General features: G+C 42.7%; 1 protein-coding gene across 1 annotated transcript in view; it reads left to right on the top strand.

Annotated features, from left to right (window-relative positions):
* The window catches only part of LOC311134484 (semaphorin-4B-like), a 66,713-nt gene that overhangs the window by 13,630 nt on the left and 31,272 nt on the right, over positions 1-21,811 (top strand). Inside the window, exon 2 of the mRNA XM_084168171.1 lies at positions 13,570-13,996. Within this exon, the coding sequence (XP_084024297.1) occupies positions 13,876-13,996 (121 nt within the window). The 5' untranslated portion in view covers positions 13,570-13,875. The remainder of the gene's footprint in view (positions 1-13,569; positions 13,997-21,811) is intronic.

Raw genomic sequence — 21,811 nt, 5'->3', positions numbered from 1 at the left:
CGGGTTCAAGTCCTGGCTCTGGCTGAGCCACTCAAGGAGAATGAGACTTGTCCCGAAGCCACTCCTGCGTTGTCTTGGCTGTGTGCTTAGGGTCGCTGTGCTGTTGGAAGGTGAACCTTCGCCCCCAGTCTGAGGTCCTGAGCGCTCTGGAGCAGGTTTTCATCAAGGATCTCTCTGTACTTTGCTCCGTTCATTGCCTTGATCCTGACTAGTCTCCCAGTCCCTGCCGCTGAAGAACATCCCCACAGCATGATGCTGCCACCACCATGCTTCACCGTAGGGATGGTGCCAGGTTTCCTCCAGACATGATGCTTGGCATTCAGGCCAAAGAGTTCAATCTTGGTTTCATCAGACCAGAGAATCTTGTTTTTCATGGTCTGAGAGTATTTAGGTGCCTTTTGGCAAACTCCAAGCGGGCTGTCATGTGCCTTTTACTGAGGAGTGGCTTCCGTCTGGCCACTCTACCATAAAGGCCTGATTGGTGGAGTGCTACAGAGATGGTTGTCCTTCTGGAAGGTTCTCCCATCTCCACAGAGGAACTCTAGAGCTCTGTCAGAGTGACCATCGGGTTCTTGGTCACCTCCTTGACCAAGGCCCTTCTCCCCCGATTGCTCAGTTTGGCCGGGCGGCCATTTCTAGGAAGAGTCTTGGTGGTTCCAAACTTCTTCTGTTTAAGAATGATGGAGGCCACTGTGTTCTTGGGGATCTTCAATGCTGCAGACATTTTTTGGCACCCTTCCCCAGATCTGTGCCTCGACACAATCCGGTCTCGGAGCTCTACGGACAATTCCTTCGACCTCATGGCTTGGTTTTTGATCTAACATGCACTGTCAACTGTGGGACGTTACATAGACAGGTGTGTGCCTTTCCAAATCATGTCCAATTAATTGAATTTACCACAGGTGGACTCCAATCCAGTTGTAGAAACATCTCAAGGATGATCAATGGAAACAGGATGCACCTGAGCTCAATTTGGAGTCTCATAGAAAAGGGTCTGAATACCTATGTAAATAAGGTATTTGTGTTTTAAATGTTTTATACATTTGCAACAAATTCTAAACACTTGTTTTTGCTTTGTCATTATGGGGTATTGTGTGTAGATTGCTGACGATTCAATTTTAGAATAAGGCTGTTACATAACAAAATGTGGAAAAAGTCAAGGGGTCTGAATACTTTCCGAAGGCACTGTACATATTGGTAGGGATAAAGTGACTACGCAACGGGATAGAAAATAAACAGTAACAGCAGCGTATGTGATGAGTCAAAAGAGATTAGTGCAAAAAGGATCAATTCAGATATTATGGGTAGCTATTGGTTAACTATTTAACTAACTATTTAGCTGTCTTATAGCTTGGGGGTAGAAGCTGTTTAGGGTCCTGTTGATTCCAGATTTGGTGCGTCGGTACCGCTTGCCATGCCGTAGCAGAGAGTACAGTCTATGACTTGGGTGGCTGGAGTCGTAGAACATTTTTAGGGCCTTCCTCTGACACCGCCTGGTATAGAGGTCCTGGATGGCAGGCAGCTCGGCGCCAGTGATGTACTGGGCCGTACGCACTACCCTCTGTAATGCCTACAACACAAGACTAAATCTACACTGGAGTTGCTTACCAAGAAGACAGGGAATGTTCCTGAGTGACCAAGTTACAGTTTTGACTTAAATCTGCTTGAAAATCTATGGCAAGATTTGAAAATTGTTGTCTATCCATGATCCCCAACACCTTGATAGAGATTGAAGAATTTCAAATGAATAATGGGCAAATATTGCACAATACAGGTGAGCCTTACCCAAAAGACTCACAGCTGTAATCGCTGCCAAAGATCTTTCTAACATGTTTTGACTCAGGGGGGTGAATATGCATCTAATCAAGGTATATTTGTGTTTGAGTAGTCTCCTGTGTCTGGTTCTGAACAACTCCTCTCAACCATTCATTAATTTCTCTGATTCCTATTATACAGTCCCCTTGCATTAGTAAAGTTGTTAACAGTATAATCGTATTCTCCTTGCATTGTGTATCAAAGCAAATGTCAGCATGAAATATTTACCCAGGCAATTATGTATGGTAAACATTTTATTTCAGCTTTCTCAGGGGTCCTACTAACCATACACTGCTAAGACAACAATAACAACTCTGCCATGCATTATAATAGTGAGATCTGTGGATAGAGCATGTAATCCCTCAAGTGTTGGATATTCAATGAGGAATCTCATTTGTTCCTGAAGAGCCCTGCACTGGTTTGCTTTTGTGGATGGATTTTGAACAAGGCAGTGTTCCCATGTTAAACTCACAGTGCATCCTTAACACCCAGGAGAATCTTTACAATGATTATCATCCCCCTATGTGCTCTCAGAATCACCTTCCGGAAAGCCCACTGGACTGTTCCTCTCACCCCAGTAGTCCCATATACACAGAACAAAAATATAAACGCAACATGCAACAATTTCAAATATTTGACTTAGTTACAGTTCATACAAGGAAATCAGTCAATTGAAATGAATTCATTAGATCCTAATCTATGGATCTGCATCTGTTGGTCACAGATACCTTTTTAAAAAAGGTAGGGGCGTAGATCAGAAAACCAGTCAGTATCTGGTGTGACCACCATTTGCCTCATGCAGCGCGAAAGTTCTCCTTCGCATAGAGTTGATCAGGCTGTTGATTGTGCGCTGTGGAATGTTGTCCCACTCCTCTTCAAAGGCTGTGCGAAGTTTCTGGATATTGTCAGGAACTGGAACACGGTGTCGTACACGTCGATCCAGAGCATCCTGAACATGCTCAATTGGTGACATTTCTGGTGAGGATGCAGGCCATTGAAGAACTGGGACATTTTCAGCTTCCAGGAATTGTGTACAGATCCTTGCGACATGAGGCCGTGCATTATCATGCTGAAACATGAGGTGATGGCGGCGGATGAATGGCACGACAATGGTCCTCAGGATCTCGTCACGGTATCTCTGTGCATTCAAATTTCCATCGATAAAATGCACTCTGTTCACAACGTTGACATCAGCAAACCGCTCGCCCACATGACGCCATACACGCTGTCTGCCATCTGCCCGGTCTGCGGTTGTGAGTCTGGTTGAAATTTACTGCCAAAGTCTCTAAAACGACGTTGGAGGCGGCTTATGGTAGAGAAATTAACATTAAATTATCTGGCAACAGCTCTGGTGGACATTCCTGCAGTCAGCATGCAAATTGCATGCTCCCTCAAAACATGAGACATCTGTGGCATTGTGTTGTGTGCCACAACTGCACATTTTAGAGTGGCCTTTTATTGTCCCCAGCACAACGTGCACCTGTGTAATGATCATGCTGTTTAATCAGCTTCTTGATATGCCACACCTGTCAGATGGATAGATTATCTTGGCAAAGGAGAAATGCTCACTAACAGGGATGTAAACAAATTTGTTCACCAAATTTGAGAGAAATAAGCTTTTTGTGCATATGGAAAATTTGGGGGATCTTTTATTTCAGCTCATTTAACATGGGACCAACACTTTACATGTTGCGTTTATATATTTTTTCAGTATATAATGTGATATAGTGAGGCGGAAGTAGAGGTGTTCCTATGCACAATACAGTGTGTGACAAGAGCAGCACATACTGTAGAAAAGAATCAGGAGACTTCAACTGAATCAACAGGGGCCTCCTAAAAGTAGATGAGCTTACAGTAGAGTTCTTCAAGAGTAGTTGAAGAACGAATACAGAAATGGTCTCTGTTTGACTTTTCAAGTTTTCCTCAATCCCTCTGCATTCACCGTCTTATGAAACTTTCTTCATGACAACACACTAGAGGTTTGAATACGCCTGGTTTAGACCCTGACTGATGTGTTTTGACAGGGAGATTTGGCCCCAGTGCCCGGAAAAAAAGTCCTGGCTGCAAGAAGGAGGGAGGCTGTGAGCGCCAGCTCTCTCGCACTCAGTTAGGCCAGCACAGCTCACAGCTCACAGCACAAAATTGACAAAACCACACATCTCAATGGAATATAGTTTATTTTCCCGGATGTTCAATATTAACTAGTTTATTTTTTCAAGTCAGAACTGACAAGAAATGACTCCTAAAATCTACTGATATGATTGTCATTACTCAAACAAGGAATATGCCTAGACATTGGCGTTGTGAATGTCATGATGATGTCTTCTGCAGGCAGCACATTGGATACTTTCACCTTTAAAGGGGGAAACAGTCTGCCATACTGCTCTTCTCTTTCAGGTAGATGAGTTCTAGTTCTCCTTCCCTCCCCCACTTTACAGTAGAGTAGAGTAGGGTATTAATGCAGTAGGTACAGCCCTGATAGTGATAGCAGGGTTGGCTACAGACAGCTACTTAACATTTCATCAGCCAGCTAGGTGCTTCTGCTGGCTCCACATCTGTTATGGATATTTAGCACAGATGGGAAATGGAATGAAATGGAATACCATTTCAAATATTTTCACTTCTAAGAGCTGGTTGATTTAGGCAGTTTGCTACGTAGGTTTCAAAGACAGAGGTGATGAAATATTCTCATCCACTTTCACAGCCATATATTACATTAATCTATCAATGAGCTGAGCTCACAGAGATATCACATCTGATATCCTCCTAACAAAGTAGGCATTTCATCCAGTCAGCAGTGATGAAATGACCAGCTACTGACCATGTGTCAGGAGTTCCTGTGATAAGACGCCGTGGTTAGTCATTTAGCAGACACTCTTATCCAGAGCGACTTACAGTTAGTGAGTGCATACATTCTTTTATTTTTATTTTTTACCTGAAGTTCAAAATGTCCCCATCTCTGATCAGGAGTTTAATACGATTTTAATTAGGCAATTAAAGGTCTTTGAAATAGCATATGGTCATAATTACTGCTGGATGGTTCGTTCAGGAATGAGCCATTAATTACTCTAAACTGGGCCTGGGGAGAAGACTTTGAAATGGGCAGAGAGATGTGGCCTTTCCAGGCCCCTCGGTCACCTCATCACACAGACTGGCTGGCTGCAGAGTTCCCATTCACTAACGGAACTATAGAGGGTAATCTCAACAGCAACGATGATGTGCTACAGCGGAATGGAAGTAGTCTCCAGAGGATAATGTGACGATATCTCCCTCTCTGTTGAAATTCCTAAATTGCTTTGTCAGTTAGTTACTATGGCTCCGATACTGGAGCTCTGCAACTCTACTCGGAAGTGCTTCTGCAGCTCCTTATCTTCCTCAACTGTGGTATCTTTAGATCTGTGTGACTGGTTGTGACATAACCTATGAGTGTTGCTGTAGGACTGTGTCAACACTGCTCCCCTGGCCTCCTAGCTTGATGGCCAATGAATCAGGCCCAGGGTCCATACTATGTGTCTGCTTCCCGATCTCCCATTAAAGCCCCTCTTGACAGATGACACATCCTCCCCGTCACACATAACATCATCCCCGTCACACATCACATCCTCCACTTCACACATCCCATCTGCTCCTTCACACATCACATCTGAACCTGCTTTACCAGAGCAAAGTACTGGAGGGGGGAGGAGCCAACACAGGCTGAAGGACACATCTGGGAGCATGTGACCCAGGCTGCCCAGGTGGTGTACAGTTTGTGTGTGACGCAGGTGGCCAGTGCCTGTGTTTACAGGTGTGTGTGTTTATAGATGATGGGCATGCCAAGGGGGACCTTAGCTATTTATATCAATCAACACTTTTCCAGTCAACAGTTCCACAGTGGAATTCAGGAAGCCTTGACCCCTCCCGTGCTGCTCGAATTGCAAACCTGATAGTCATAGCACCTGTTCAAGTAGTAGGCCTACAAGCACCACTATTTATATGAGTCACACACGTTTATATCTAGAACTATCCTTTGACTGACTTTGCAATACAGTGATATACAGTACACCAGGGTTTACAACAGGAACTGTATTACAGGATATGACTGATTCCGAGTATTGGGAATTGTCCCTCTTTTGCGTCAGACCCCTCTATGCAAAAACAATTCAGTGTGGGAAAGATAACATTGCAGCAGTTTATCCTGCTCTGAACTTGTCATAGCTCTTATTACCCTTTTAATGTTAAAGTTAATGTGTCTAGATTACCTCAAGGCTTTGCTCTGCCTTGAATAAACTCCTGTCATTCAACCACTTCACCAGCTCCCTGTAACAGTGCAATTGAAACATTATGTTTCCATAAACAATTCCAGTAAGAAACTCCATGGTGGCTGCCTGGCACAATGGCACGTCACTGTATGATGCAGCTGAGCCTCCCTATAAGCACTCATCCCTATTGGATTGCTGCAACGGGCCTTGGTTTTATTTTTATCTCAGCCTTGTGAATGAATCAGTTCTCACATGCTTTGGTTTCTCCCAGTATAGGACTCTGGCAGTAACTGGGCAGGGGAAGGCCAGTAGAGTTACTCTGGCAGTAACTAGGAAGGCCCAGCTTGGTCTCATAGACTAGACGTAACATAGTAAATGTAAATCTGGGACACTCAAATTACTATGATATGTTATGTTGGGTATGGTTACATAAGACAGAAGGTTACTTAAAGATGCACTATGCAGAAATCGTTCCGCCATTTCCTGGTTGCAATTTTTTGCCTAATTTCAGTTTATGTGACAAAACAAGCAAATATAGTGTAAATAATCATTGAACCATTTAAACCGCTGTGAAATATCATTTCCATAACCAAAAATATTGCATTTTCAGCTGTTTGAAGCTGGTGTTCAAAACTGAAAGTAAAAGACACAAAAACATAGAACAGATCTACCGCTTCTTAGACTTGCTTTCAATGAGAATGACAGATCTATAACTCACATTTCTATGTGCATTTGGTCGCAGCTTTAAGACAATATCTAAAAGAGGGTGGATGGGTGGGTGTATAATGCGAATGTCTAGCAACCCAAAGGTTGTGTGTTTGAATCTCATCAAGGACAATTTTAGTATTTTAGCTAATTAGTAACTTTGTAAATACTTACTACTTTTAACTACTTTGCAGCTACTTAGTATGTTAGCTAACCCTTCCCCTAACCCTAACCAAAATGCTCTGAGACCAGGATGGAAGGCCAGTAAAGTGACTGGCAGTAACTAGGAAGGCCAGTCGAGTGACTCTGATGGTGACTGGGAAATTCCAGTTCATTTAATGGGTCACCTCCTCTCCCAATTAATCCATTGTAGTGCTGAGCGATTAATGTTTTTTTAAGTCGGGTCGGTTTCCATTCCATATTTATTGTGTATATAACTTTTTTATATATTTGTATGATTTTATAATTTTTAATTCCTTAAAGTCATCATCTCATCTCTGTTCAGGCAGTAGCAGCCAGCCATCCAGACAATGGTATCTCTGTGCTCCCCATACTGTACTGTCTTTAGTGTTCCTAGTATGCCTCTAGAGCTGTCTGACGAAATCATTTTACTAGTTCTTCAAAGTAGATAAGGCTTACATTCACAAACTGTCTCTATTCCTTTCTCTCGTCATTGTGTTGTGTACATTCCTCTCACATGCGGTCTGTGTGTATCTAACCTAATGTAGCAGACGTAAAAAGTTTATCCATCTCTGTCTGAGCTGGATAGAACAGGCTATGGTCATTGTAGTACATCACCACGTTTCTGCGCTGAACTAGGTTGAATATGTGCTTAATGAAAACTACAACTCACTTTAGCCCAGCGTCCCACATAGTTCTTGACATGATTTATCTAGAGAATTATTTGATTTCCCTCTAGAGAAAAAAAACCCTGAACTAAATGGAATTCAAGTAACTGAACCAATGTCTGTCAATTAGTTGTTTAATAACCACAAAAAAAATAGAATTTCGGTTAATCGCTCAGCACTAATCCATTGCATTGACCGGACCGCCAAAACTATTACTAGTACTCATGCAGACGATAGACTGGTGATGAATTGAAAGGAAAGCATCTTTATGCCTTTGAAAACTTGTAGCCTAGTAGAAAATGTAGACCTGCTCACTTACCACCTCAACAATGAACCGTGGCATCATCTGCATAGAGAGGAAGGAGAATGAATGTCTGTTTTTGTTCCTTTTGGAAAGTGAAGTGTTTGAATGTTTTTGACTCTGCTGTTTTCGTTTCTGCTAAGATATATTATTTTCTCTACATTGTGTCCAAGGAGACATGCCAAAGATGTTATTCCAACCTAAATGCCACAACCTTGACATTTACTACAGTAGCAGAAAGGTTTCCTCCAACCTGATTGTATCTGAATGAAAAGGGACTCAAAAAGAAACAGCTGTAGGCTATGTTTATGTGAATGAAATCCTTTATTCAGATGTATCATATGTGTTTGCTATGGTCGGTGGTATCTTGACCAGAGCAAATTGTATGGTGTTTTCTGTGAAAGAGATGATGAGACAATGAGATGATTCAGTACATTCAAACCATACTAGAGAGAGAAATACAGAGTTGCAATCTCTATGCTGTCAGAGAGGGCCTCCTTCTCTTACTCCCATTGAGTTGAACTGTTGGCGTGCCTCAGCAAAACTCAGACTGATACATGTGGGCCAGTAGTGTAGTGTAGGACTCTACCTTTGCCTGTCACACAACAGAAGGATTAATGGAGCAGCAGCTGCTCATTGGTCAGATGGGACTTGACTCCAATTTGCTCCTCACAAAGAAGGCTAATGATGCTTGTGGCTGCCTCCCCTGCTGATGTGTCCCTCATACAGTGAGGGAAAAAAGTATTTGATCCCCTGCTGATTTTGTACGTTTGCCCACTGACAAAGAAATTATCAGTGTATAATTTTAATGGTAGGTTTATTTGAACAGTGAGAGACAGAATAACAATAAAAAAATCCTGAAAAGCGCATGTCAAAAATGTTATAAATTGATTTGCATTTTAATGAGGGAAATAAGTATTTGACCCCTCTGCAAAACATTATTTAGTACTTGGTGGCAAAACCCTTGTTGGCAATCACAGAGGTCAGACGTTTCTTGTAGTTGGCCGCCAGGTTTGCACACATCTCAGGAGGGATTTTGTCCCACTCCTCTTTGCAGATCTTCTCCAAGTCATTAAGGTTTCGAGGCTGACGTTTGGCAACTCGAACCTTCAGGTCCCTGCACAGATTTTCTATGGGATTAAGGTCTGGAGACTGGCTAGGCCACTCCAGGACCTTAATGTGCTTTTTCTAGAGCCACTAATTTGTTGCCTTGGCTGTGTGTTTTGGGTCATTGTCATGCTGGAATACCCATCCACGACCCATTTTCAATGCCCTGGCTGACGGAAGGAGGTTCTCACCCAAGATTTGACGGTACATGGCCCTGTCCATCGTCCCTTTGATGCGGTGAAGTTGTCCTGTCCCCTTAGCAGAAAAACACCCCCAAAGCATAATGTTTCCACCTCCATGTTTGACGGTGGGGATGGTGTTCTTGGGGTCATAGGCAGCATTCCTCCTCCTCCAAACACGGTGAGTTGAGTTGATGGCAAATAGCTCGATTTTGGTCTAATCTGACCACAACACTTTCACCCAGTTCTCCTCTGAATCATTCAGATGTTCATTGGCAAACTTCAGACGGGCCTGTATATGTGCTTTCTTGAGCAGGGGGACCTTGCAGGCGCTGCAGAATTTCAGTCCTTCACGGCATAGTGTGTTACCAATTGTTTTCTTGGTGACTATGATCCCAGCTGCCTTCAGATCATTGACAAGATCCTCCCGTGTAGTTCTGGGCTGATTCCTCACCGTTCTCATGATCATTGCAACTCCATGAGGTGAGATCTTGCATGGAGCCCCAGGCCGAGGGAGATTGACAGTTATTTTGTGTTTCTTCCATTTGCGAATAACCGCACCAACTGTTGTCACCTTCTCACCAAGCTGCTTGGCGATGGTCTTGTAGCCCATTCCAGCCTTGTGTAGGTCTACAATCTTGTCCCTGACATCCTTGGAGAGCTCTTTGGTCTTGGCCATGGTGGAGAGTTTGGAATCTGATTGATTGATTGCTTGTGTGGACAGGTGTCTTTTATACAGGTAACAAACTGAGATTAGGAGCACTCCCTTTAAGAGTGTGCTCCTAATCTCAGCTCGTTACCTGTATAAAAGACACCTGGGAGACAGAAATCTTTCTGATTGAGAGGGGGTCAAAAACTTATTTCCCTCATTAAAATGCAAATAAATTTATAACATTTTTGACATGCGTTTTTCTGGATTTTTTTGTTGTTATTCTGTCTCTCACTGTTCAAATAAACCTACCATTAAAATTATAGACTGATCATTTCTTTGTCAGTGGGCAAACGTACAAAATCAGCAGGGGATCAAATACTTTTTTCCCTCACTGTAATGGCCCTGTCTATGGCACGCAACAGTCCACACAAAGGACAGGGGCACTTGGCAGGAGCTACAGTTACAGTGTAGCCAAGCAGACCATCACAACTCTCTGACGCTTCTCTTTTTGTGCTCTTTAGAATTTCAGTGGTCTATTTTCTTTCATCAACCAGTTTTTTAAATTAGGATTCTACAAGGGGTTAGAGAGAAATATAGCTGGGTTGGAGTTTTGAAAATGAGTAGATATTTGCATTTGTGCATGTATTTTACAGTTGAGTGATTTAGTTGGGTGATAAAATAGACATACGTTTGAAACAGGAAAAGGGACACCTTCCGCAGTGTTGACACCTGGAGTAAAACATGTATACTGTGTCATCCAGATGCTCCTGGTTAATTCATTATATAGTCAATATGATAGTCAGGGGCATGCTCCAATACTCAGACATAATTTACAAATGAAGCATGTGTTTAGTGAGTCCGCCAGATCAGAGGCAGTAGGGATGACCAGGGATGTTCTCTTGATAAGTGTGTGAATTAGCCAATTTTCCTGTCCTGCTAACCATTCAAAATGTAACGAGTACTTTTGGGTGTCAGGGAAAATGTATGGAGTAAAGTACATCATTTTCTTCAGGAATGTAGTGAAGTAAAAGTAAAAGTAGTCAAAAATATAAATAGTAAAGTAAAGTACAGATACCCCAAAAAACGACTTAAGTAAAAATACTTGAAAGTACTACTTAAGTACTTTACACCACTGCTCCCAGGTGGTGGTGAGATATTCTTAACCTGAGGGGCTTTCTGACATTTGATACATTTTGATCATCTGTTATTCAGCACCACTTGTAAACAAAGCCTCTTGACAACTATAATGACAGCAGTTTAACACTAAGACGATGACAAATGCCACAAGCAGGAAAGAAGGAACTTCATAACTTCATTTGCTGTAGTTATAGCCGTGGTGTCAGTGCTATTCCAAAATAAATGTAATTTGAGATTCAAGCAAAAGATTCCCCTGTGGGAATCTCAAGTGTGTGATCACAGGTGTGCAGTAAAATTAACCCCATTTTTTATTTCCCTCTTGATTTAGCTTAGTCTCTGAATCTGTATTCTGCCTCTGACTGTCATTCACCTGTTCCACATAGACAGATGCTTGGGCCTTAGACTGGCATTAAGGCAAATTATCGACTGGGACTCTTGAATATAAACCAACAATAACTTTACTCATTTTTTATATTGACTGGCAGACCTCAAGTGTAATTCAATCTCCTAGAGTCTTGGTAGTATTTAAAGGGCTGGCCCTTGTGGCTGCGGAGCTGTAATGGAGACCACTCCAGTGTGCTGCTGTGTAGGCCTAAACGTAATTGGGATACTGTATCACATTACATTCTGTTACCATAGAGGCCTTGCCCTTTGCCACACTCTCAATTTCAGTGGTTCACATTACATTTATAATGTTCTTAAACAGCTGCTTTGTGGTTTTGTCCTGATGCTTTAAATGTCATATTGACAAGCTGTGGGCATACAAGGTAGTCAGTGTCCACCAATGATGTACTGTATGTAAACCCTGGATTGCTGATGCTATGTATTGGCCAATGAGAGGCTTTGAAGCCACCGGCGGCCATATTGGCACTCCCTAGAAGAAGTAGTCTTCCATAGGAATGAATGGAATTCTACAGTATATCAATAAAATGTTTTAAGGCCAAAAATACATGTATTTAAGTATTTTGTTTTTGTAGTGCGGACAGTAACATACTTTCCAAAAATTATACTTTAAGGAAAATGTTTTTATATATTTTAGAATGTTACATTTTTATGTTTAACTCACATAATATCATTTTAAAGTATGCATTAAGGTGTCTGTAATATAATAAAGATGGCAAAAACAAATGTAGACATTAATACATTCATTTCAAAAGCTTCCAAAATACTGTATTTTTCTCAACGTGGGGGAGTGCCAAGATGGAGGCGCAGTTGCTTCAAAACAGTGCTCCAGTCAGTCATCTAGTTTATATATAAATCTAAATCATTGGTGTCCACTCATGGTCTTGGCAAGCACATTAAAGATGTAATATCATTGATCCATAGAGAGTTGAGGAGTGTTGTAGCTATGTTCAACCATGTATAATCACTAAGGCATCTCCTCTCCTGTGGGTATTTGGTCCTTTCACTTTCATCAAACCCCACCACAAATGGCTGTCAAAACTCCTCACTTGTTCCAATTTACTCTAATACAGTTTACAAGAGGACATAATTGAAAGCAGAGCGGCTTTAATGTACAGTGAAAACCAGAACATCTTATGATCAATTATGAATAAACACAAGGCCTCTTTTCTCACTGACTACTGCTACTGGGTGTCTTGACTCCTTGAAATTAAGCAGATGCAAATTAAACATATCTCCAACCAATATAACCAGAATATGGGGTAGTTTCATATTGCTGCTTACTTCAATTATGAATTGGAAAAACCTTTCTGGTGTGATATGAGCAAATCTCAATGCTTGGACAGTGCCTCAGGTGCACCATGCCTCTGACCGTAACTGCAATATGAGCTAATATCTGATACGGACACACCTTTTCTTTGTCTTGGACTAGAACCCACAGCAACAAATGTTTCCAAGAAATAGCCTACTCTGGTTGCATTTATGCACCACTCAGGCAAACAACCAGCACTAATACGTATGGAGATACCACTTTTCGGAGCTTGAGGGTTTTTTGTCAGGAGGTGACACCATTCAATTAACCTGACCTCACTCAGTACCTCATGCACACAGAAAAATGCTTGCCTTAGGGCAGAGCTAATTTATGGCTTAGTATTTTGGGAATCATTACCAAACCATCTCTCTTTGTGTATTCTATTTGTTTACAAATTGAAACAAAAACTGAAAGCTCATACATGCTGAGTGATGTTATGATATTATCATGTAGTGAAAAGGTCAGAGTCCCATAGAGAGGAGAGTCTTTGTCTCAGCTCCATTTGTCTCAGTCTGTCAGATATGATCTGATGTGCCCATTAAGAGGACAGATGATGTGTTTTTGTTGGTCCAGGTAAAGAATGCACTCTGCCCAGTTGAAAACAGACAGACATGGCCACAGGCTGTGAAATGAATCTACGTCCATCCAGTTATGCCCAACAAATACAAACACAGGGAAGAGCACTCAGCCTAAAGTAACTCCAATGTAGCTAGTAGCCTTATGGCTAAAGCCTTTGTTAGACCTGAGACATGTGTCCGAATGGAGTGTTTTTCCAAACCAATGTTCCATGATAAAGAGAAGAACCATGTGAGCTGTGTTGCACTGTCTGTACACCAATGTTAATGAATGTTCTTTTGTCCATGTGTGCAGATCTCAGCTGAGCCCCTGGGGTGGTGTGAGTGCATGGAGGCTGATTAGAGGCGGCTGTCCATTCTGGAAGGCTCGTTGTGAGGTGAAAGGTCATCATTCCGAGCCCAGAGTCATCTGTAGCCCCGGAGGAGCTGCCCGTCTTCACTTTCACAACAGAGCACCAGTCTCCCATTCAGGGAGCCCAGACCTACAGGAAGATAGGGAGAGGAAATAAACACAGGGGAGAAAAAGACGCTCTTCATGAATTCCCCAAAATTGTGAAAGACAGACAGTGTGATTTGGCTGGCAGTCGTGAGGAGGGGAGCCATGTGGACAATAAGCATGGCCCAGCTCTGTCTCCCGGCCTTCACTCTCCTACTGGCCTACGCCTTTGTCCAAGCAGCTGCCACCGAGGACGATGTCACTCCACGACTCAGCTTCACTTACAGTAAGTGTCATCCATCGCCTTCCTTCCTGACTGTTAGAATAGCTGTGGCTCTCTCTCTCTCTCTCTCTCTCTCACTCTCTCTCTCTCTCTCTCTCTCTCTCTTTTTCTCTCTCTCTCTCTCTCTCTCTCTCTCTCTCTCTCTCTCTCTCCCGCACCTGCTGTCACTCTCTCTCCCGCACCTGCTGTCTCAACCTCTGAATGCTCGACTATGAAAAGCCAACTGACATTTACTCTTGAGGTGCTGACTTGTTGCACCCTCTATAACCACTGACCCTGCTGGTCATCGATGAATGTTTTAACATCTTGAAGAACCATCTGGCCTTAAGGAGAGGAGAGCTCTGGAGGGGCCAGGGGCTCAGGCAAGGCTTTGAGGGATATCTAACATGCACAGTGACGCTTGGCAAGGTGTTGATAAACAGACGAATGGGAGCAAGGCTGTACCTCTCTAACCAGCTCTGTGGCCCTGTGGAGGAGCTTAGTGTGTGGAGCACAGCATTTACATAGCTGCCATTAGGGCTGGGAATTGCCAGGGACCTCACGATACGATATTATCACGATACATAGGTGCCGATACAATATGTATTGCGATTGGATACTGTGATTTTATTGCGATTCGATGTTTCAAACATATTGCTGACCAGAGAGAGCCATGAGAAAGAGTTTTGATCAGTCATGGAAATTAAAGTGCTGAAAACAAATTGGCTCCCTATTTAAAAAGAAGATGGAGAACAAGCTATGAAGGAAAAATACTGGAGTTTTGGTACAGGTGCGGCCAACTAGCGCAAAAAATTATATTGCGATACTGTCAAAACGATACAATACGATATATTGTCAAAAATAATATCCCAATGTGTACACTAAGTGTATAGATTTTTTTCCCCCTTCACTAACTGACATGCTCCCGGAAAGTAACTTATATTTCAGGACAGTGCCTCACACACTACCAATGGTTCTCCTGTTGAAAGGGAGAGAAAACATGTTCTGCAAGGTATTAGTGATATATTGTTACTCAGTACAAGATACTGTAGTAACCTATTGTGAGAATTATGCTCCTGTCAGTGGTTTTACATTTTGATTTAATGCTTTTGTGTTTCCGTTGATTAACTTATTCTATCATTGTAAGACATTTCAATACATTCCATAGCAGTTACTCTGTCAATGACAGTTCCATGAAGGAACATTCATGATGGCTCAGCAGTATGAAAGGATTCCAATCCATGCATTTGACTGGGTGTGTTGCTCTGTGTGCTACCCCACATCTAGAACTTAATGGCAGGAAAGCCAGCTAAATCCCAGAGCATGAATGGCAGCTCCATCAGGGTGGGTCTGTTAAATCATAGCAGGTCAGAGGTAATTACAACATGAACCAGGTCATTGTACTCTGTCTTACTCAGGACAATGTCACACACACACACACACACAGTTTCCATCAACACGGGAGGTATTGCTCTTCTGCAGCCATCCTCTTATCTAATGGTTTGTTTACACAGTTAACTTACAGTGGGGAAAAAAAGTATTTAGTCAGCCACCAATTGTGCAAGTTCTCCCACTTAAAAAGATGAGAGAGGCCTGTAATTTTCATCATAGGTACACGTCAACTATGACAGACAAATTGAGGAAAACATTTCCAGAAAATCACATTGTAGGATTTTTTATGAATTTATTTGCAAATTATGGTGGAAAATAAGTATTTGGTCACCTACAAACAAGCAACATTTCTGGCTCTCACAGACCTGTAACTTCTTCTTTAAGAGGCTCCTCTGTCCTCCACTCGTTACCTGTATTAATGGCACCTGTTTGAACTTGTTATCAGTATAAAAGACACCTGTCCACAACCTCAAACAGTCACACTCCAAACTCCACTATGGCCAAGACCAAAGAGCTTTCAAAGGACACCAGAAACAAAATTGTAGACCTGCACCAGGCTGGGAAGACTGAATCTGCAATAGGTAAACAGCTTGGTTTGAAGAAATCAACTGTGGGAGCAATTATTAGGAAATGGAAGGCATACAAGACCACTGATAATCTCCCTCGATCTGGGGCTCCACGCAAGATCTCACCCCGTGGGGTCAAAATTATCACAAGACCGGTGAGCAAAAATCCCAGAACCACACGGGGGGACCTAGTGAATGACCTGCAGAGAGCTGGGACCAAAGTAACAAAGCTTACCATCATTAACACACTACGCCGCCAGGGACTTAATCCTGCAGTGCCAGACGTGTCCCCCTGCTTAAGCCAGTACATGTCCAGGCCCGTGCTAGAGTGCATTTGGATGATCCAGAAGAGGATTGGGAGAATGTCATATGGTCAGATGAAACCAAAATATAACTTTTTGGTAAAAACTCAACTCGTCGTGTTTGGAGGACAAAGAATGCTGAGTTGCATCCAAAGAACACCATACCTACTGTGAAGCATGGGGGTGGAAACATCATGCTTTGGGGCTGTTTTTCTGCAAAGGGACCAGGACGACTGATCCGTGTAAATGAAAGAATGAATGGGGCCATGTATCGTGAGATTTTGAGTGAAAACCTCCTTCCATCAGCAAGGGCATTGAAGATGAAACGTGGCTGGGTCTTTCAGTATGACAATGATCCCAAACACACCGCCCGGGCAACGAAGGAGTGGCTTCGTAAGAAGCATTTCAAGGTCCTGGAGTGGCCTAGCCAGTCTCCAGATCTCAACCCCATAGAAAATCTTTGGAGGGAGTTGAAAGTCTGTGTTGCCCAGCGACAGCCCCAAAACATCACGCTCTAGAGGAGATCTGCATGGAGGAATGGGCCAAAATACCAGCAACAGTGTGTGAAAACCTTGTGAAGACTTACAGAAAACGTTTGACCTGTGTCATTGCCAACAAAGGGTATATAACAAAGTATTGAGAAACTTTTGTTATTGACCAAATACTTATTTTCCACCATAATTTGCAAATAAATTCATTAAAAATCCCACAATGTGATTTTCTGGATTTTTTTTCCTCATTTTGTCTGTCATAGTTGACGTGTACCTAAGATGAAAATTACAGGCCTCTCTCATCTTTTTAAGTGGGAGAACTTGCACAATTGGTGGCTGACTAAATACTTTTTTTCCCCACTGTAAGTAGTAGCTAATAATTTGTTTGCAAGATAAACTTACACCATCCATATCAAAACATTTCTTCAAAACATGTATTCTGTCAGTGCAGTGCATGTTTAACTAAGAAGTGTAGGGATCATGAGTTGTATGACTTTGTGCTCTCTCATTATCTGACCTCAAAATGGCTCCTGATTTGTGGTTTTGGAAGAAGGAAGCAAAGGATATGTAATGGCAATACAGCCCATTTGTCAACGTACCAATGCTCTGCCAGGGTTGATGACAGTGTGCACATAATGCTAAAGCTATGGATGGCTCACATGCCCTTGGGTGTGAACTATTGATAATGTAATTTACCACCCAATTCATCACAGTACACATGGTCTTAGGTCTTACAGGCCATTTGGGGGGCAGCGGGTCCAGCTCTGTAGAGGGCAGCACTAGAAATCCACCTAGGCTACACTTTTCATCAATCTGTATAATATTTGTTTTCATAGGAGTACAAAACCTTTAGGGCTATTTACATAGGATAGTAGTAATGCAAGCCCATACATTCAGGCATGTAGGGTTAGTTTACTGTTGATCCCAATGACTCACCTTTTAGGATCAGCCTATAGTCTTTAAACACATACTGGCATAGAAACAGTGTGCTCAGATTGCGTTGTCATAATATCTACACCTACACTAGATTAAGCCAGTGTGTGCTCTTCTGAGGCCAGGAGAGGAGACGATTGAAATGGGTCATGGAGGCCTCAGCTTGCCTGCCTGTCCTGCCTGTCCTGCCTGTCCCAGCCTGCATCCTGGCTTTCTCTTGCTGGACCTCTATAGTCCCAGGTAATCTCTCTCACCTGCCAGCCTCCACAAAGCCTCCAGCACGGCCCTGACGGAACGTTTCACAATAGCAAACACCAACACTCACAACCTGAAAAGGCATTTTCAGCTCCTTCACACGTCTCCTTGGACTGGAAAAAATATTTGCGTTTTGGGTTAATCACTAATCTTGAATGAACACCATAAAACATGTAAGACCGAAATGTCACTTTCCTAGTCAGTCATGTCAAGATGCCTACATTATATCAAGATTCTGAATATACAGTAGGCACAAGTTTCTATTTTCTTTCTTGTGTCTGTACTCTATAAGTCGTTTTTTGTTTGTTTTTTAAAGGGGGAAAAATACGTTGTTACTGAAGCATCCATTAGGAATAAACCAGTCGGTGGCTAAATTGAGCTGTAAGGTAATTAGTATCACATTACTGTACCTCTTACCTCTTAGTCTTGCCACTGTTCTAATGATGAGCCATGCTTTTACTCAACGGGTCAACGGCCTACTTTAACTACAGCAGGAGTAACTTACAGCTCTTAAAACTTTGAGAGGTTCAGTAGGAAAGAAACTGGCTCTCCGCTTATGAAACAGTTACAGTCATGTAGGCCTAACCATTTACCAGCTGCAGCAACATAGATTTGGGAGAAGGATTGAAATAGGCAAATGTTAGTGACCAGTAGTGACATATTTTCAATTGGTAAGCAAACACTCATGAACAGAAAACAAAGTGTTCATGGCGATAGGGATGCTGATTGCCAGTGGCTTGACAATGGGAGCCGCCGTTGCCTGCTAACGTCAGTGCCGGTGTGATGGCATTTCTCAGGCCCCCCGCTGAAGGGCTGTGTCACTCTATGTTTACTGTATCAAAGCAACACTCCATGCCGTGAGCCTCAGGGATCTGGGCCATACAGAACCCCCCTCTACCTCTCAGTCCTGTCTGGTTATATGTGAGCCTGCTAGCCTTACGTCTGTGGTGCGGTCAGACCAGCCAGGACCTCCCCAGTCCCTCCTCAGCCCAGCAGCAGCAACATTATCCTGGACAGCCTTCCTCTCCCCTCCCCCTCCGTCCCACTCTCCGCCTTAATGAAGTGGCTAAACTTCCATGAATAATGAAAGGGGATTTGTGTGTGTTATGGTGTGAACATTGGTCTGGTTCTCATTATGCACCTATCAGGACGGATCATGGGTTCAGGGAGGAGAGCCTACATCTGCTTTGCCCCCCTCTTTTGTTCCTGGCTTTAATGCAGAACATGCCGGAAAGCTTAGTGTGCTAGAATGCTATTTAAAGGGACACCTATATGTGGTTTATATTGGCTCTCTGTCCCTGTTGATCTATTCAGCCCTCTGTTAATTAAACACAGTGTAGCCAGTCACGGTAGAGATCAGCATGTAGTGGCCATGCCCACAGCACTAATAATTTAAGAACATCATTCATTTGAAAGTAGCTAAGCACATAATGTATATCAGAATGTGCTTTATTCTTGTCCTGTAGGACAGTGTTTAGGCCTGTTGAGCCACTCATGTTGAAGTGATTGAAAATGACAATCTTGTCAAGCGAGATAAGGAATCTACCAAGCACAATGTAACTACTATACCGTACTCTTCTTTATGTATGCATGAAATGGCCGTCCATGGCTGTGGACTGTGTTGCTATGGGAGGGGTCTGGTCGTAGGTGCTTAGACATGCTCCATTAGACCACAGCCTCTTGGCAGAGACATGCAGACTGCCCATGAAAGGCCTTTAGTATGGAGAGCCATCTGAGCTTCTGTCTAGATACGGTATATCACACTTCTTGAAAGAACACTGCTAGCCAATTGGAACACAGATATCACATTGATTATTATGTCATCCATGAAAAGAGATACATGATGGATGTTTTCCATATTTTATTAGTGACAATGTGTGATAACATGCTGTTTTACCTGTTCATACAAAAGTCTAGACTAGATGTTGCAGCACAGTGGTATTTGTTTGTTAATAGCATTATAAATAGAAGAACATTGATGTTGATGTTTCTAGTGTTTATGAGAGACAGCCACTTTCTCCAGTCCACCAGGGAGGGAGCTGCTCATAAATCACCCTGGACAGGCCTTGTTGTGAAAACACCCTCATGGCTGCACCTCATCCTCCCCCTCCTCCTCTTCTTCCTCCTCCTTCACCTTCTCCTCTTCCTCCCTCATCTCCTTACCTGTGTTGTGGGAAGGGATACCCCATCACACTGTCTGGTCTAGTCTGGTGAAGTGCTCGTCTCAGTATGTAGCCTAGTCATGCCAGCCAGTCTTATCAGCCCCCTGCTGGCCTCTCACATCAAGGACTCTGACTGCATGAGGTCATGACACGGTGCTGATGCTCAGCCTCTCCCTGTAGTGCAGCAGGGGTCATGAGGAGGTCCTGAGCCTGAAAGCCTGAGGCCAAGGCTGGTTTACATTGTGGAGTGGAGCACCATATTGAGGATGAACCGGGGTCAGCAGCAGCACTCAGCAGCATACAGCAGGATGCTCTATCTGACCAGCAGACCTGGTCCAGGATCATGAAAGGACAACATTATTTTCCTGTGGAAATAAAATTAATTATAGCCGAGGTGCACCGTTGTTTGCAAATTGCAGGCTTTACGACTTTTGGAAACACTTCCCTGTTTAAATAAGCAGTTTAATTAGATTATTTATCCTAATAAATGTTACTATGGTTCCCATGAAATCTGTTATGCCCCTCTTTGCCTAGTGAATACCAAGCTATTCATTAGGCAAAATTATATTTTTCTGTAGATGGCCTACTGAGCTTTCAATCCATGAATATGCACATCTTCAGTTCACTCTTGTGGCAACCAGCATCCTCTTCACATAGATTGTGTGTACACTAGCCAGAATTCTCAGCATCACCATGGTGTTTTCTTCATGCTACCATGTGTGAGTTGTAGCCTAGTTCTTGTCTCCTGCTAACCAGAGAGAGCCAAGACCCAAGCCCTTACCTAAACAAACAGCTGGCTCACAGCTTGCCTAATGAATCTCCTGGTGGATCTGATGTCTTAATGCTCTCCAGATGCCCCAGTCTCTGCTCTACCATGGCCCTGCACCATTCTATCACTCATAGTTCATGTTTCTTTTTCACCTCAGCAGGATAGTAATCATAACTTCTACCAGGTCCCAGAGCATGACTCAGTTCCCACTCTAGTTATGTTGATGTCATGCGTGTTCCTCCACAATGAACTGGGTCTGTGGTGGTTTTGGTCTTCCTGCTGTTTGTCCACAGAGAATAGGATTAGATGGGAAGAAAGAGGAAGTTGTGACCTGACCTTGCTCCTAGCTCGGTCTGTCCACATTGGGAAAGTGGTTTCTAGAAGGTGGGAAGGGTTGCTCAGTTCTATCTGTGTTAGGAGTTACTGGTACTGTTTCCCAGGATTTGGGTGGTGACCACTTCCTCTGTGAGTAGAACAACATGTTATTGAATGTTCTGTATCTGTTCTTTTATATTGGGTCAGATCCATCTGAAAAGAAAAAAGTAACTACCTGGTTTGTGTGCACAGTCAAAACAGAGGATCCTGTAAGAACAAGTATGGTGATGACACAGATTTATGAGCTGTGTGTGTGTGTAATCTTTTGACTCATCACATACGCACTGTTACTGTTTATTATCTATCTGTTGCCTACTCACTTTATTCCTACCTATGCACATACAGTGCATTTGGAAAGTATTCAGACCCCTTGACTTTTTCCACATTTTGTTACGTTACAGCCTTATTCTAAAATTGATTGAATTGTATTTTTTCCTCATCAATCTACACACAATACCCCATAATGACAAAGAAAAAACAGGTTTTTATAAATTCTAGCACATTTATTTAAAAAAATAAACTGAAAAATCACATTTACATAAGTATTCAGACCCTTTACTCAGTACTTTGTTGAAGCACCTTTGGCAGTGATTA

Source organism: Coregonus lavaretus (genome assembly GCF_964263955.1).
Source record: "Coregonus lavaretus genome assembly, chromosome: 9".
NCBI classification, from domain to species: domain Eukaryota; kingdom Metazoa; phylum Chordata; class Actinopteri; order Salmoniformes; family Salmonidae; genus Coregonus; species Coregonus lavaretus.
Note: the sequence above shows the minus strand (reverse complement) of the source record. Positions and strands in the feature narration are given on the sequence as shown.